The sequence below is a fragment of the Ovis canadensis genome, chromosome 12 (genome assembly GCF_042477335.2).
Source record: "Ovis canadensis isolate MfBH-ARS-UI-01 breed Bighorn chromosome 12, ARS-UI_OviCan_v2, whole genome shotgun sequence".
Taxonomy (NCBI): Eukaryota; Metazoa; Chordata; class Mammalia; order Artiodactyla; family Bovidae; genus Ovis; species Ovis canadensis.
Genome location: NC_091256.1, coordinates 40,510,380 through 40,527,519, shown reverse-complemented (window position 1 = coordinate 40,527,519; position 17,140 = coordinate 40,510,380). Strand labels below are relative to the sequence as shown.

Here is a 17,140-nt window from a genome sequence, read left to right as displayed (position 1 = left end):
TTTTTTAACAGAAGGGGATGAACTGGTAGTTCCTGAAACATCGGATAATAGTCGGAAGCAGATGGTTAGAAATATTAACAATAAGAGGCGTTACTCTTTCAGAGTTCCAGAAGAGGAAAGAATGCAGCAGAGGAGGTTGGTGTTTCATTTGTGCTCGTCCAGAGACGCTCGCAGCGTCAGAAGGACTGTTTGCTGATGATGCTAGGTTTGATTTGGAAGGAAAATTTGATCTCTGAAAGCCTGTCATTCTCTGTGATTTTAAAAACTGCAATAATGAATGTATTTCTCAGTGTAATTTTGATAAATACCCTCCAAATTGTGAGTAGGTACTAGATTAAAGTACCATATTTTGATTCATTTCTCTACATATATGTAATAGTTGCAAGTTTTAGAATGTGGGCCTTTATAAAAAACATAGAACATATCTATGCAGATTAACTGTTTTCTTCATGAGGAGTAGCCTGGTAGTATGTCCAGTGACACACAAAAACATTTCTAATATATTAGCAACTATTTAAAAGGACATACATAAAATAGTCAGAATTATCTGTAGAGTAAGAACTTGTTTCATATTTAAATACTAACTCTGTTTTCCCACCAAAAAGCATAAGATCTTTTAAATTTAAAACAAAATCTTCTAAGTTAAAATTTTATTTCGTATATTCTATTATTTTAATTCTGTCCTTATTAACATGATTTCACAGTTTATTTGTATGAAAAAAATTGAATATACTTTTCTCTAAAATTATCTAGATTAGTCATGGGACAAAAGTATCTAAACAGATGTTTTTCCTTACAGGGAGATGTTACGAGATCCAGAAATGAGAAATAAATTAATTTCTAACCCAACTAATTTTAACCACATAGCACATATGGGTCCAGGAGATGGAATACAGATCCTAAAAGACCTGCCCATGGTAAGAGAAATAAAGACTGAATGTGACTATAGATGGGGTTAAGAATAAGGTGCGAGGGAGCAGATATATATATAAATATGAATGTGTGTGTGTATATACATATATGTGTGTGTTTAAATACTTATGAGTTGAAAGGGTATATTAGTGTAATGAGGAAATGTTTATCTCAGAATATCACGATTTATGTAAGATGCATGATGACATAACTGATGAAAAAGTGTTAAATTTAGTTACATATCAAAAAACAAGCATACCAATTCTTACTTAGTTGCATCTCCTATAAGCTTCTCCCATATCTACATTTACTATTTTGGAGAAATAAACCAGATATGGAGAGGCTCTATACCAAGATTCAGAACTTTGTTACCAAATCACTAAAATTTCACTAAGTTATAGCAATTCAACACAGATATTTGGCCCACCTCCTATTGAAACCATATTAGCTTGTTCATTAATGTTCACACCTCTCATCTGATCATGAAATTAAATCTTTTTCATTTGCCTAGTTACAAACATGTTACCTAGTCAGTCTTATATTAAAAAAGTACAAATTGGAAAAATTTTTTTTTTTAACAACATGAAGATTGGATTCTTGGACCTAATATATTGAGATTAAGAATATTAATCTTAATCTGGAATTAGCTAATTAGCTGAACTTTGTTTATACTTAACATTACAGTATTATGGTATTCTCAAACTATGTGTGTTAGTCACTCAGTCATATCCGACTCTTTGTAACCCCATCGACTGTAGCCCATCTATGGAATTCTTCAGGCACGAATACTGGAGTAGGTTGCCATTTCCTTTTGAAACTTTAACGTGACTCTTTTGATCATCTAGATTTTGCACAGAATTTTAGGCATAATTTATATATTGTGGCAGTCTGGGAGATGATTTGTGAATCTTAACCCAAAGCTCTTTCTAAGAAAGTCTGTGTTAAATACCCACATTACTAACTCTACTGTGATAGAAGATAAAAACATCTATCACTGACAGAAGAAATAACAGATAACACAATTTGTACAATGAAGTTTTTTTTTTATTAAACTCTTAAGGGTAGTCTTGCATGCATTTCAAGGAAGGAACCAAAAAAAGTCTGCATTAATTTGAATCTGAGTCCCACATTATAAATATCTCAATTAAGCAGTTGGTTCTGTTTATGAATGAATATGACATTCCTGCTGTCATTTTTTTTTACCAATTATCAAGACATTATGTGATTACAGTACTATTCCTTCCTTTCAAATTATTCACAATAGTCGTTTATCCTTTTGAAATGGGGATTTTTATTAGCTGTGCTGGGTAAATGTAAAGTATGCAAAAAGATTACAGCCAATCTTGATATAGTAATTAAAACAAAGTAAGAAATTTAAGGCTGAACGTAAATATTAAGCCGAAAACTTTGAGTATAAATAAAGGTCGCAAACTGTTTTACTTATCTATCATATTTATTACACTGTTTTTTTTTTCAGTTTTTGCCTGGGAATCAGATTTCAGAATTTTCTCTATTCCTTTCCCATTCTGAACATTTGTTTAAGTCCCCAGTCTGAAATCCCTCAATCTGGGTTTCCTTTGTTCTCAGAAGTAAATGTAACGGAACCATACAGTTCAAAGCCTCTTGTCTTTTTTTTTACGGAAGCTACAGTGTCACATACAAAGTACCTTAGGAGAGAGAAATTTTTAATTATGATGAACAGTTGAAATGTGAATATATGTATAGCTTATATTTGATAGAACAAGTGTTATATACTATCTTAATGAAACTTTGAAATTTAAATAATAAATAGTTTTTAACACTTGCTACATAGTTAGCATTTTGGAGGGATATGTGCATGCATGTTAAGTCACTTCAGTCGTGTTTGACTCTTTGCAACCCTGTGGGTTGTAGCCTGCCAGGAGGAATACAAATTTCAAATACATCCATATGTTACAAAGCAACATATCAACAAACACAAAATTATTTCAGTAGTGAACAAAGGTTTAAGGGGTATTATCCTTTCAAAATTAAGCTTTCTTTCACACTTGCTTCATATTTGTGCACAAAAAAGAATATAGTTTTCCTCTCATTATATTCCAACAACATAGCAAAAAGAATTACGGAAAATTTTTCTGTAAATTCTATTCTATCCCACAGTTTGTTCCTTAAGGTGAAATAGTTTCAGGATTTAATAAAATAAATGACCAGGTGAAATGCTTGACCAGGTGAAAAATTAGTTTGCTAATGTTTCAGAATTCTTTCAGACCTTCGTACACAATAAGATTTGGTCTTTCTACACCCTGAATATGTACACAGAAGCAAAATGTCAAATTTCAAACATAGTAATAATTTTTGTATCACAGTATCCCTCCTTTTCCTCCCTTTACCTTCCCATCACTTAAAGTAAAGGAAATCTCTATTTTTGTTGTTGCTGTTCAAAATAAGATCCAGTCTTAATTACTGTGCAAAATAAGTTCAGGTAGCATTTCCCAAAGATTCATCCCTGATCTCACTCCATGACACATGGCCTTCTCTGCTGGTTACTTATTCCCATTAGACCTGTTGATTTTCAGTATTTGGGTCACTGATATCTTGTTAACCATTAGACTGCCTCGCTGGTTCTTTTGTCATTAACAAAAGTGGTTTTTAGCCCTAGCATTGCAATTCCTTTTTTAATGTTCATTTCATGTTTTCTTATCATATAAACACTTTTGAATTTCCAGGACAAGAAATTGGTGTAAATTTTTGAAACCTGTTCACCTGTACATGGAGTATTTATTGTAGCAAAAATGTTATGTGTCTGAACTCTTGTTTTTCACAGTCTCACTTTATTTTCACCTGACTTTCTTCCTTTTACCAGCTAAGAACATAAAAGCTGGGACTTTTCACAAGCATCCATTTAATCACTTAACAAATATCTTTTGATATACTGTCTTACCAGAACTGTGCTTATCTTGGAGTAAACATTGGTGAACAACACAATAATATGCATGTCTGAAAAGAAAATAATATGCATGTCTGTATCTGTGTGTGTGTATATATATGTATACATGTACTGAAAACCTTGTGATATTTTAATCTCAGATTTTAGTATGTTCCTTCCACTGTAGTTTTCTATATTTAATGAACTATTCCCCCCCAAAAAAAAGATGAATTAAATTCATCTAATGTTAACATATATAAGAAGCACTTTCAAATACCAAAGTTAGGTTGTCATTTGTGCAAAGAACATGTACCCCAGACATTTTTATGTTTAACTTAGTCAAATCAGTATTGCCTTCCTGTGGAATGCTTATAAGCTTAGAAAGTTTATTGAATGTCTTTGGAAGATTATTCTGTTTCCTTTGTACCAAAATGATACTGAAACAGTGGTTTGCCTCACGAGTGTGGAAAAGATAGTAAGGGTAGGGAGTCATTTTTTATTTTGTCTCCTATATCAGGGTGAATCTTTCATGTGTGGCTTAGTGAACCATGAGAATATAAGCAATTAATATAAAATAGCATGTGTGTCTTACAAGTATATACTGTAGTAGTTTCCTGGAATCCCTTTTGTCATCTACCTTTTTTCATAAGTGGATACTGGTAATAAAGAATAGATTTGTCTCAAGCTGAATTAAAAAATAATATTTTACCTCTAAAAGATTTTTTTTTTTGGACATAAAACTTCTCCTAGTCTTTCACCTGTTCCTAAAATTGTTAATGACATTTCTAGATCAATGATCTTTTAGACTTTTAAGAAGTAATTTTACTTCTTAAAGTCATAGTTAGATGCCCATGAATAGTTTTTTTCTTTTGGAAAAGAGCTTAGCAAGTATTGATTTAACACACATCTCTAAATTTTAAGCTTCCCTAATTTATCAGATTTCTTTTAACAAAGCAACCTCATCTCAACTCATGAGAATATCAGTCAGCATCTCTCTGGGAAGTCATTCAATCTGTCTTAATGAGGTGATCTTAGGATGTTTTCTTGAAACATAGTTCGTAAGAACTGAACTTTGAAAATTCCCATAAGAGAAGGTGACTGGGTGCTAAGTGATGTCTCCATATATCCACAAATTATATTACATGAAAAACTAGAGTCCTTGTTTTCAAAAACTTTGTTCTGTGTCTTTCAGTTCAGTTCAGTTCAGTTCAGTCACTCAGTTGTGTCCGACTCTTTGCAACCCCATGAATCGCAGCACGCCAGGCCTCCCTGTCCATCACCAACTCCCGGAGTTCACTCAGACTCACGTCCATTGAGTCAGTGATGCCATCCAGCCAGCTCATCCTCGGTCGTCCCCTTCTCCTCCTGCCCCCAATCCCTCCCACCATCAGAGTCTTTTCCAATGAGTCAACTCTTCGTATGAGGTGGCCAAAGTACTGGAGTTTCAGCTTCAGCATCATTCCCTCCAAAGAAATCTCAGGACTGATCTCCTTTAGGATGGACTGGTTGGATCTCCTTGCAGTCCAAGGGACTCTCAAGAGTCTTCTCCAACACCACAGTTCAAAAGCATCAATTCTTTGGCGCTCAGCCTTCCTCACAGTCCAACTCTCACGTCCATACATGACTACTGGAAAAACCATAGCCTTGACTAGACAGACCTTAGTCTATGTCTTTAGTGTTACATTATTTCATTTTTTAAAAATTACACTTGAACATTGAAGAAAAGGTTGTTCTCTTGTTAAAAAACAAACATGTACTATAGGTGTCTAAGTGGAGATAAGCTTGGGCTACTTATAGGTAAACCGATAATTAGTACATTCCATTCACTCAGTTACTCGCTCAGTCGTGTCCGACTCTTTGCGACCCCATGGACTGTATAGCCCACCAGGCTCCTCCGTCCGTGAGATTTTCCAAGCAAGAATACTGGAGTGGGTTGTCATTTCCTTCTCCAGGGGATCTTCCCGATCCAGGAATTGAGCCCAGGTCTCCTACATTGCAGGCAGGAACCACCGGGCATACAGTATATTCTAGAGTTACTCATTATAGGAAGATAAGATCAGTAAAAGCAAACACATGTCAAGTCTATAAATACAATAAATGATTTCAGTTTCTCAAGGAACACTTTCATAACGCTTCTGGTGAGAGGCTGGTTGTATTAATAGGTTCACTTGTTCTTTAATTATTTCTTGCTTTTTCTATCCTTAATGTTTTTGTTTAGATTTTTTGCCATGTTTTGATTATATCACAATCAAAGGAGAACACTGAACTAAATTTCAAAAATCTACTTGTATTTCTGAAAGTCCAGTTTTTACTCATCTTGATGACAGCAATAAAAGAGAATAATCTTACAAGGCGAATGACTTTTTGCAAATCAACTCTTCAAGTAACTGGCAAGAAGATTACAAAATTTAACTTTCTAACGCCTAAAAGTATTTCGTGATGGATTCAGTTATTGATGCTTCATGGTTTTCTATCTGCATGTTGTCTGAAATGTCACATGTATCTGGTGAATCCATTTTCATTACCTCATTACCTTTTTTCTTTCTGTTGTTTTGATAGCCGGGTCTCCCTTATCCATCCCCTCATCATCACTCCGGTCTGATCTCCTCTCCGATCAACTTTGAGCACATCTATCACATGACTGTTAATTCTGCTGAAAAATTTCTCTCTCCTGATTCCATAAACCCTGAATATTCCCCGTCTCTGCGCTCTGTCCCCGGTACACCGAGCTTTATGACTCTGAGGGTATGAAAGCTGAGTTAGGTGTTAACTTGTACTAACCACGTGCGGATCTCTGCCTGGCTTCAATAAGTAACACTGCCACGGGGGTGCATTCTGTGTACGTTTTCCTTTGGCCTGTTTCTCTGCTGCCAGACTTCCATCCTTCCTCTTCCTCCTCTTCTCGCTTCAAGTTCTACTTTGTTTCTTCTTTTGAGGGAAAAGATAAGGACTAGGGAAGATTTCAGTTTTATTTCTAAAACAGTTTTGGAGGTTTTTCTATGTTTAATATAAGATAATCCCATCATGATATATTTCATTACAGATACCGTAAGAAATAGCCCCCGAGTAAGTCTTTATTCTGTTAAAACAAACAAAAAACAGGTCCTAGAATTTCTGAATTCTTTATAGCTCGTTAGCTCATTAACCAGTGCAGTTCAGAGAAATTTTTAATATTTAATGAAGTCTGTAGTAGGCCTGTCTAGAGGCCTTTTATCCACAATAAACCCCCTTCCAAAGAGGTCACAGTTCTTAAAAATATAAAGTATAATAGTATCAGTGAATAACAGGAAAAATTGCCAAAAGGAGGTAGTCTTATTAATATTTGAGTTGCTGATGCACTTTTAATGCTAGTCAGGATCCAAAATAAGAGAAGTAAATTAACACGACAGAAAAGCGGAGTGTGCTGCCTTCTGGGGGACCGTGGCCTGGGTCCATGCAGCCTCACATCCTTGTAACCAGCAGCTCTGCAGTGGGACAGAGAGCTGGCAGCGATTCAAGCTGAATATCCTTATTTCCATCAAGAAATATGTACTTCAAGGGGGCATTTTCTCAAGTTTGTCTTGCAGATAATATTTATTACATCATGCAAACCCATTTCCTGTGACTTAGAAAAAAAATAGCATCCATTCTTTGTTTGTATATTTAGTCATTTTCCAATCAGAAAACTATGTGTAGGGGGAGTTTATTTTTCTGTTTTTGCTTGTATTATAGAATTATCCTAAAGTATGTTTTAAATGCCATTGTCACTGACATTAAACTGTAATGTTATTTATTTGATGACATAAGATTACGTATGATAAACTAAGCCTTAGTTTGTTTGCTTGGTAACAGATTACAGTGAGTGGATTCTAGAGGAGCTTGTATAAACTAATCAGTCAAGAATTTTTGATATAAAAGATGGTGGAAATGTTATTCAAGTTAGTCATCTATAAAGAGAAATGCTGCTATTAGTGGACATTTTATCCTAATCTTAAGCATATTTGTGAGAGGACCATCAGATTAAGTTTCATTTTGCTTTATAATGAAGTTGAACTTCAGCTGGATGAATGATAAAACTGTTGGATTTGTGTGTTTTTTAAATTTTTCCAGAGCACATCTTCTGTGTGTCATTCTTTATCACTTCAATATTCAGTGTTACCTAAACCACTGGTATTGTTATAGGCCTTCATTTTGCCATTTTTTCTAGAGTAGGTTTGTTTTATAGAACAGGACAACAGCAAGGTACCTTAAGGTTCATAGCAAAACCAATAAAAGTGGAAAGGTTTCAGCTGATACCCCTGTCTCTCTTGAGCTTTCCTCTGCGGCATCGTGCGCACGCATGTCACTGGGGCCTCACAGTGGCTCCCGTGAGTGGATGTTGAAATGCTAGCACTGAGTGTTTCCATTTTAAACTTTGTATTTTGTTAGAGAGAAAAAAAAAAAAAAGGTAAAACATTTGCTTTAAACAAATAACGCAATAAGAATTACATGGACTTTGCAAATTTTATATATGAACCAAAATGGCTTTGGTGGTATTTGAAGGCAGCCAGCCTGCCAACTTTCAATGTGTGTGATTCTTTAAACTGTATGAGTTGGAGTTTTTCGAGAGGTATATTAGCGCATGTTTTCCTGATTGCTGGGGCCCTGCATTAATTGTGTTGTCGTAACCTTCTCTCAGGCACCAGCCAGCCCCGACACCCCTTCTGGTCTGAAAAGTTTGGGGCCATGGAGGAGCCGTTCAGAAGGCTGGACCCACACCCCACCTGTCTAGGTGTCTGTACCTTTCAAAGCATTCCGTGGCTCCTACATTGGGCCCCAGAATCATTCAGTATTAGATGGAGAGCTTTTCCCCCAGCGTTGCCGAGGTAAGCCGCCTCCCCCAGGCGGCGATGGTCGCAGGCGCCATAGTTAGGACTCGCTGCTTTGTCTGTGAGCGGGGAGGCTGCCTGGCGGCCAGAACGGGAACGTGCAAGTGGCCCTTTTGGTATCAGAATAGTAGGAGTGCGTGAGAAGAGCATGCTTTTAGGCGACTCTCTCCTCAACAGGCCCAGTCAGCTTTTGAATTTCCCTAAGGAAATAAAAATGTCAGACATAGTAAAAGCTTTGCTTCTGTTATCTGCAGATGTCCATGTAATTCTACGTTTCACTGTCACTTCTAACCATATAACTTTCACTTACTGTTCTCACGACAACAACAAATTCTTATTTACTGAGAAGTATTTCGGTGAGTACAAGAATAAGCACTTGCGTTTGACTGGCCTGGGGTCTATTCCTGTTAGGGCTTTAGCGCCTTTGTGGGTGGGAGGGATTATAGAATCTGTTTCGTGTTCTGTATCACTATAGTCTAAACAACTTTATTTCTTGAGATTAGGGTGAAAAATAGGCCTCTCTGTCAAAAATCAGTTTCTCTCTGGATGAAGAATTTTTCTTTCTCTTTTGATCTTAGAACCCTCGGCCTCAGGAAAGTCGGACAGCATTCAGTGGCTCGGTCAGTATTCCGTCTATCACCAAATCCCGCCCTGAACCCGGTCGCTCCATGAGCGCCAGCAGTGGCCTGTCAGCAAGTAAGTAGCCTGGGCTGCAGGAGACACATGCTTAGCAAAGCAGCAGCCATGCGCTCAGGCATCACCAGCTGCCAGTGTCTCAGAGCCGGCTGGGCAGCGCCTTGCAGGCGCAAGTGCAGCTGTTACGAAAGTCGTCACGGGGTCCCTCTAGAGGTCGCAGTCCATCTGGGAGACAGACAGGTAATACTACAAACCGTGATGAGAAGTGCCCAACCTCCCAAATCACCATCTAGAACTTTTGGGAAGAGACCCTGCCTAGGACCACAGTTTTCAGACTGTCCCCTTTGCTGTTCAGTCAAAATAGCCCATCTCAGTTTCTTAAGATTAGGGTGGTTTGAGTGTAATTTTTCTCTGAAAGGAATTTTTCCAGACTTGAAAAAGTGTAAATCACAGAGGTGAGGTTCTATAAATGATCACTAGGATGGAGGAAAGGACCCCAGGAAGAACATACTAAGCACTAGGCAGCCCCATCAGACTCCGTCTTTCTGACATTTTATTCTCTGTGTATTGAGAGCTCAGTTCCCACAAGACCCCATAAGGTAGAATTCATTTTCTTATTTACAAATGAAGAAAACTGAAACTCCGACAAGATAACTTGCTTAAGATCACACAGGTTAGTAAGCAGAGCAGCAGAACTCTATGGTGGTTTGGGTATTTTATTCAGAAGGACAGAATTTTTAAAACAGTAACTTCACATTACAGCTTTTGTTAAATTGAGGACTATACTAGGCATGGAATTGGAAGAGAAATCTTAAAAAAATGATTTATGCCTTCAATTAGGTTATAATCTAAGACAGAGAAGATCGGCAACAAAAAAGTAAAGAGTACCTATCCAAAGAAACACATCAACAAATGAAAATCAGCACATGTATAGTGACAGACACCTCTAGAAATAGGATGGAGTGTTGGGAGGGAGCAGATCTCTTAGGGAGTAAGGCTGAGTCTGTGGTTCTCAACCTGAGATGCATTCTAGAATCATCAGAAGGGCTTTTAAAAGTTCAGTTGGGAATTCTGCTTTTGTTGGTCTGGGATGGGGCCCAGGTACTGGTATTTTTAAAGCTCCATAGTATAATATGCAGCATACACTCAGCACTGGTAACTTCTGCAGTAAGTAGATTATGGTGACTCATTTGAGGGGCTCAGGAAAGAAACTGAAAGGAAGCTGTCAGATCGCCAAGGACAGGGTTTCAGCAGGCAGGCTCCTGTTCAGTCTATGAAGACATCTGAATGTGGGTGATCATTAAGTACATATCCTTTGACCAGTCACCTCTTGACATTTCATTGAATTCTGAATGTAACATAACTCAATTTTAGGGATTTGTTAAACCAGCAGAAACTCGAAACCATCAATACCTTTTAGTTGTGCTAAAGCCTCAACACAATCTCATTCTTTCTTGAATGGCAATCTTAATATTGAAGCTCAACAGAATTAAAATATGTTTAGGTTAAAAACGAAAAAATAGTAGGGAGTGCTAAGAGTTGAACATATATAGGTGCTAACAGTACCCCAATATTTCCGAGAATTTTCTGGTCATCCCCTTTCCTCCTCTGGGTGGTTGCCAGTCCTCCTTTGATGTGTCCCAACTCTAAAGCAGAGAGTGAGTTTAAAGAAACACACCGTGTGTCTTTAATCTGTGGCGTTTTGCCCTGTGGAATGAAAATGCTTCTGTTACGTTCCTCTGTGTCTTTAATGAAAACTCTCTAGAAGCTAAGTGACAGTTCTGCACCATCAGGCGGTGTGGTCTTCATTCTTCTGAGCTCTGTTCTCCTCGGCTTCACGTTCAGCATGTGTGCTTTGAACATCTGCTCCTTGCCCCGTTCTTGTCAGGGGCCTCCAGAGGCAAGGACCATCCAGTCAAAGAATGGCAGGCGCATAATTCCAACCTAATGTCCAGGTGCTATGAAAGACGTGATGAGAAGTACTGTAAGAGCCCCAGGGAGCAGGAAAGACTCACTGAGACAGTAGCACGTGGGTGGAGACTTGAGGCACTGATTCTGCGGAATCGCCTAGCAAGCAGGGCGGCCCGGGCACAGCCAGTGAGAGCAGAGCCTGGAGGCCTGGCAAGTGCTGCCCACTCATCCAGCAGCCCCGGTGGCTGGGCTCCAGGGTGGGCTTCAGTGTAGCCGGACTCACGGTCCATCAGTTTGCCTTAAGCAGGAAGGAGGGCTCCCCACCTCAGCTGTCTGTGTGCTGTCTAGAGGGTCGTCCCCTTCTACATGTGTGAAGTTTTACCTGACCCATGTGCCGTAGGGTCATCTGCACAGAATGGCAGTGCGTTAAAGAGAGAATTCTCTGGAGGCAGCTACAGTGCAAAGCGGCAGCCCATGCCCTCCCCATCGGAGGGCTCGCTGTCCTCGGGAGGCATGGACCAGGGAAGCGACGCCCCAGCACGGGACTATGACGGAGAGGTGAGTGCCTGTGGGGAGCAGTTCCGCCTGGGGACGGGTTCTGGAGAGGTCCTGAACCAGACAGGTGAATGTGTTTCTTGAAGCTGTTCTGCTGCCTGGACTGCAGCAGGGATCAGCCACACGCTCCAGCAGGGGCGGCAGAGCCAGTCACTTGGGTTGCAAGCTGCAGTTATCCTGAAGGTGTTCAGACTTCTAGCTTTCGTATGAAAATAGCCTACATTCCCAAAGACCTGCAGAAAGGACTAGAATTTGTTATACTCTGTGCCTCTTACTCAGCTCAGAAAAGGTGCTTTCTACCCACAGTAAAGAAGTTATGCATGCATGCTAAGTCACTTCAGCCGTGTCCAGCTCTCTGTGATCCTATAGACCATACCCTGCCAGGGTCCTCTGTCCATGAGATTCTCCAGGGAAGAATACTGGAGGGGGTTGCCGTGCCCTCCTCCAGGGGATCTTCCCCAGGGAGGAGGAGCAAACCCAAGTCTCTTATGTCTCCTGCATTGGCAAACGGGTTGTAGAAAAGTCACGTCCAGTCATTGGCCAGGGTGGCTGGAGAGGACCCACGGTGGCCTGAGCCCCTCCTGACCCTCTGCTGCTCCCTGATGTCTTCCTCTGGCCTCCCAGGACTCTGATTCTCCGCGGCATTCCACGGCTTCCAACAGTTCCAATCTGAGCAGTCCTCCCAGCCCGGTGTCGCCCCGGAAGACCAAGAGCCTATCTCTGGAGAGCACGGACCGCGGGAGCTGGGACCCGTGAGCGGGAGCTGGGACCATGAGCAGCCTCCGCGCTCAGACGCTCTGGGCTCCCCTCCACTGCCCCCTCCTCTCACTGTCATCTCTTCCCCAACCTCTGCCTGAAAACGCCAGGGCCAACTGCAGTAGCAAGGCGGGGGTTCAGGAATTCTGCCTCTAGGACTTTCATCCCTGCCCTCCTCGACTTAACAGCAACAACCATAAAGGCAGACTTTCATTGAGCAGCTTAGATGAATACTGATTTCATTTCATACACTTAGCATTGCTTTCCAGACTATTTCACCCTTCCCCTAAAAGGTAGCTTAAGTAGACAGATTCCACACATGTAAGCGATAAGAATAAGATTAAGCAGACCTTGTTTTCACAGTAGAGTCTCATGTAGCCCTGAGACAGCACGTGGGGCTCGCCAGTGGGTCCCGGGCGCGCGCCAAGCCCCTTCAGCACCACAGTGAATGTCGACCTGATCGTTGCCAGTAAATCCCTTATCACTAAAACGATGCATATTTTACTACAAAACAGAGTTTAAATAAATACACAAATGTAGAGGTTAAGTACTGAATGTATATAGTAAAAAGAAGCATCTTGTATTCAACAAAAACTGGATGCATATATGAGAGATCATTTAATTTAAAGAACTGTGTTGTTTCCTGTCTGTTTTCCACCTAAAAAATGAAAGGGTAGAAAGGCCTGGCACTGATGTGTGAAGAGGGAGGTTGGGAGGAGCAAGCATCCCCTTACCGCCAGCTCTCCCACTGGGCAGGGGAACCTGCGTCTCTCACGCTGGACGCAGGCACCTGTGAGCTTTAGGAGATGCTCCAAGGCTTTGGTTTCATCGGTTTGGAGTGTAAATTGGGAACCAGACTTGTAACATTTAAAGCCTCTTCAGCAGCATCATTAAAAGGCAGATTTACTTCTATCCAAAAGACATTTCTATTTCTAGCAGTAGAATTTGAACCGCACTTCTCATCTGTTATTATATTTTGGTATCTTCTGCAGATGAATGTAGAAACGCAGTTTTGTCACCTTCTGGATCCCTTCCATCTGAAAGGATACAAGGAATGGCGTAGTTTCTGAAGGGCCATAAAAAGATTCAGCAGAGTGCTTTTTTCCCTTGGCTGATCTCCTCCCCACCTTGCAGTGAGGCCTATGTCCCCAGCTGAGCCAGCTTCTCTTCAGAGAGGGATCTGTTTTGAGGGGGGGAGGGGGGTGTCAGCATCCTCAGATAAGCCTGGGAAAGGGGTTTAATTACCAAATAATGTAAAACCTCAAATGCAAGGACTTGAACAGCCTTAACCAAATACTCTTTCCCACACGGAGCAGGAAGCAGACAGCTCATCCCTGCCGCACACAGGAAGTCAACCCAGCGTGGCCTTCCTGAGCGGGTAAGCTTTGCCTCCCTCCTAGCTATATTGTGTTAGTCCCGTTTCCATTTGGATTCCTGCTATTTTAATTGCCATAAGGAAAGAGATGCAGAACCAGGAATTTATTTCTCCAGAGTCATTTCACCAGTTAAGCACATGAGTAGAGAAAGATAGAAATAAAAATATCTGACGGTCATACAGAGAATCTGCCTCTCTCTTACTTTTTATCTAAATTTCCCTGAGAAGTACCAACAGATTTTCTGCTGTCTTCTTAAAATTCAGCTGAAATGGAAGAGCATTCCTGCCATTACTTGTCCGCATCTTGGTGTGTGAGCACTGACGTCTTACCCACCCAGCACCACCTCCACACCGACACCCACACCCACACACACACACACACACACACACCCACCGCAGCCATTCCACTTCCCACCGCAGGCCACAGGGAACTGGACTATTCCCAGAAGATGCCACTCTCAGGAGGAAGTCACTGAGGTTCAGGGAGGGAAGAAAGGGTCCTGTGTGGGCATTATATTGTGAAATACTACAGTAGAGAATTTTAAAATAATAACAGGTTTGGCATTTAAACATCCTGAACTTGGCGCTTGCTCAGATTTATCTTTAACTTGGGATGGGCATAAATGACTGCACAATTCTAACTTTCTAAATCCTTTGCTTTTGGAAGAGAAGTGTTATGTGGAAGTACTTTTGTGCATTTAGATTTCAAGAGTCAGACGTTGAGTCTGGTTACTGCCATGACTCCAGTCACTCCTTACGTTTGGCACTTCCCAGGAGGAGAGGGAACCTGCCAGCCGACTGCTGAGCGTCTGTGGCCCAGTCCCCTTCAGACCCTCCCACCCTCTTCTTTGCTTTCCCCTCACCTCTTCCTGCCCCCCTTTTCTCCTCTGAGCAGAGGCAGATCCGGCTGAGATTCACTGGACTCCACACTAAGCCATTAGTTTATAGCTTTGACAACTAAGTTTCTGTTGCCTATAGGTGCTTATTTCTTTCAGATGCTTTTAGGATCAAAATAATAACCATATCTGAAGTATAGTGAGTCATACCCTGTAGCCCCCGAACAGGGCAGATAAGGGCTTGTCCTGGCTTTCGGACTCACGGGGAGGTGTAATACTGACCCAGTAGATTATACTCCAGTAATCTGAAACGGTCTTAGCAGTAGCAAGAGAGCAGTCCCAAATGTGATTCGAGTCCAATAGGAGGAGCCTTGGGGAAGAAACACTGCCAAGGGTGGTAATCTGGGGGTTATTTTCCCAAGATAGTGATCATTCAACTGGGTTTATCCCCATTCTCCAATATGAAGCAGTTACCTTCTGAAGGTTCTTGAAAAGAATGATTTGGGAAGATGGGGAATGGATTCTAGAGAAACAAAAAGCATAATGATCGCTGAAATGGATCAGTAACAAAGATTACGGAACAGATGTGATGCTGCTGTCTGCATTCGTCCTTTGTTTTCAAGCAGGACATTCAAAGAAACGTGGAAGCAGGAGCTTATTTCTCAGTAGAAAGGAAAAATAAGAGGCATTTCTGGCATAGTCGAGATGTGTTGATATTTGGTGCTATCTATATTCAGCCAATTTGTTGTCTACTCTTGAATTCTACTTTAATCTTGCTATGTGCTTTGGGTGTATAAAATTACATATATACATACACACACACACACACACACACACACACACACACACACATATATCTTTTTGCCAAAAACAGAAGCCTTCCTCCTTGTCAAATAATTGCTAAAGCACCTTTTTTAGTTATGTGTGTGCACACACACCTACACTTAGTGATTTAATCTTCTTTCTGAGGGAGCATAGTTTTAAGGCTGTGAAACACAACTAAAAAGGGCCCATCTATTTAATTTTCCAAGAAGAGCTTGTACCCAAGCTTCAGGGAAGAATCTGAAATCCCTGTTTTGTTTACAGCAGCATTCTGTCATTCCCCAGCTGGTTCTCAGCCTCCCTCTGCCTTCCGTGTGGTTAGAGTCACGTCATTTTGTTTCTCAGTGGCCACATCTACTTCTGTGAAAGACCAGTTGCATTTCTATGGACTCTCAGGTATCGTTAAAGAAAAGCCAGAGTAGAGGTGGGCAGACATCCCTGACCCCCCAGGCAGAACAGGGCTGTTTACTGGCCTTTGTCCCCAAGCTCTGTGGTCTCCCAGCTCAGCGGAGCTCTGTCAAGCTCAGCATCCACTCTCTGGACAGAGGAGCATTCTCAGCAGCGGCCTGGCTTCACCACTGCCCCAGTCTGCTGGGCACAGTTGGGAAATGACCAGGCCCCCCGCTCCCCTCCTCTCGCTGGCCCAGCCCCTGCATTCATTAGATAAGCCACACGGCATTTCATTGGGCCCATCTTAAAAACCTCTTTCCCTGTTATGACTTCACTATGACAAGTCCAGCGTCCTCTGCAGAGCCCTGCTCCAAAGGGGCCCTCGCTTCAGCTGGAGCTCTGCCTCGAGTCTCAGCGCTGGTTGGCAGGCCAGGCGCTCCTCTCCCTTCGCAGGGATGACCATTACACACACAAACCATTTCATTTATGGGGGGAAATTGATGAAAACAAATCAGCCTTGAAATTTCATGAAAACAAAATGACCTGCCTTTTTATTTGATAGTGTAATATCATTTATTTTATAAATTTTTTAGGGTTCTCATTGTAATATTATTGTACAGTTTTGCATGGCCTGGGTGTAATCATTTTTTTGTTTAGAATATAATGCTGACAAATAAGTGTGTATGGAAGGGGAAAAGATAACTGCTTTGGCCTCTGATCACTCTTTATTTTGTTTGGTTTTACCCCCTCAGTGTCTTAGGGAACTTTATAAGGAGATTCTCTGCTACCAAACAATGGTGTGGATTCTTTTGCACAGAAATATTTAAGGTGGGACAGTCAAAAATGTAACAAGACTCCTCGCCGATATTTTATGTTGGTATCACTTAATATTAACCAGACTCTGATGTATTGCAATAAAACAGAGAACTGTTAGAACTGAGTATTTTGTCTTTTTTTAAGAAGTCTGAGGAATGGCAAAAAGGTGACTGACTCTTTTCATCTCTGAACCCCGATTTCTGCCTGTCTCCCCCCTCAGCCAGCTTCCTCGTGACACTGGAAGGATGGGGAGTTAATCTGGGCCTCTTCTTAGTTCCTCCCATAGCTCAGGTGAGAACAGTGTTTGACCCTCTCTCCGCTCTCTGGTCCGAACTCCCCTGGTGCCCAGTCTGCAAGGCCAGGCTCTGCCAGCACATCT

General features: G+C 41.0%; 1 protein-coding gene across 12 annotated transcripts in view; it reads left to right on the top strand.

Annotated features, from left to right (window-relative positions):
- The window catches only part of CDC42BPA (CDC42 binding protein kinase alpha), a 304,528-nt gene extending 287,647 nt beyond the window's left edge, over positions 1-16,881 (top strand). For 6 of the 12 annotated variants that reach the window (XM_069545451.2, XM_069545454.2, XM_069545448.2 and 3 more), the window contains 6 exons: positions 12-135; positions 800-917; positions 6,377-6,562; positions 9,243-9,360; positions 11,612-11,769; positions 12,391-16,881. In XM_069545451.2, coding sequence (XP_069401552.1) covers positions 12-135; positions 800-917; positions 6,377-6,562; positions 9,243-9,360; positions 11,612-11,769; positions 12,391-12,522 — 836 coding nt within the window. In that variant the 3' untranslated portion in view covers positions 12,523-16,881. The remainder of the gene's footprint in view (positions 1-11; positions 136-799; positions 918-6,376; positions 6,563-9,242; positions 9,361-11,611; positions 11,770-12,390) is intronic. The other 6 variants (XM_069545455.2, XM_069545453.2, XM_069545449.2 and 3 more) reach the window with 2 other exon arrangements.
- The last annotated feature ends 259 nt before the right edge of the window (positions 16,882-17,140 follow it).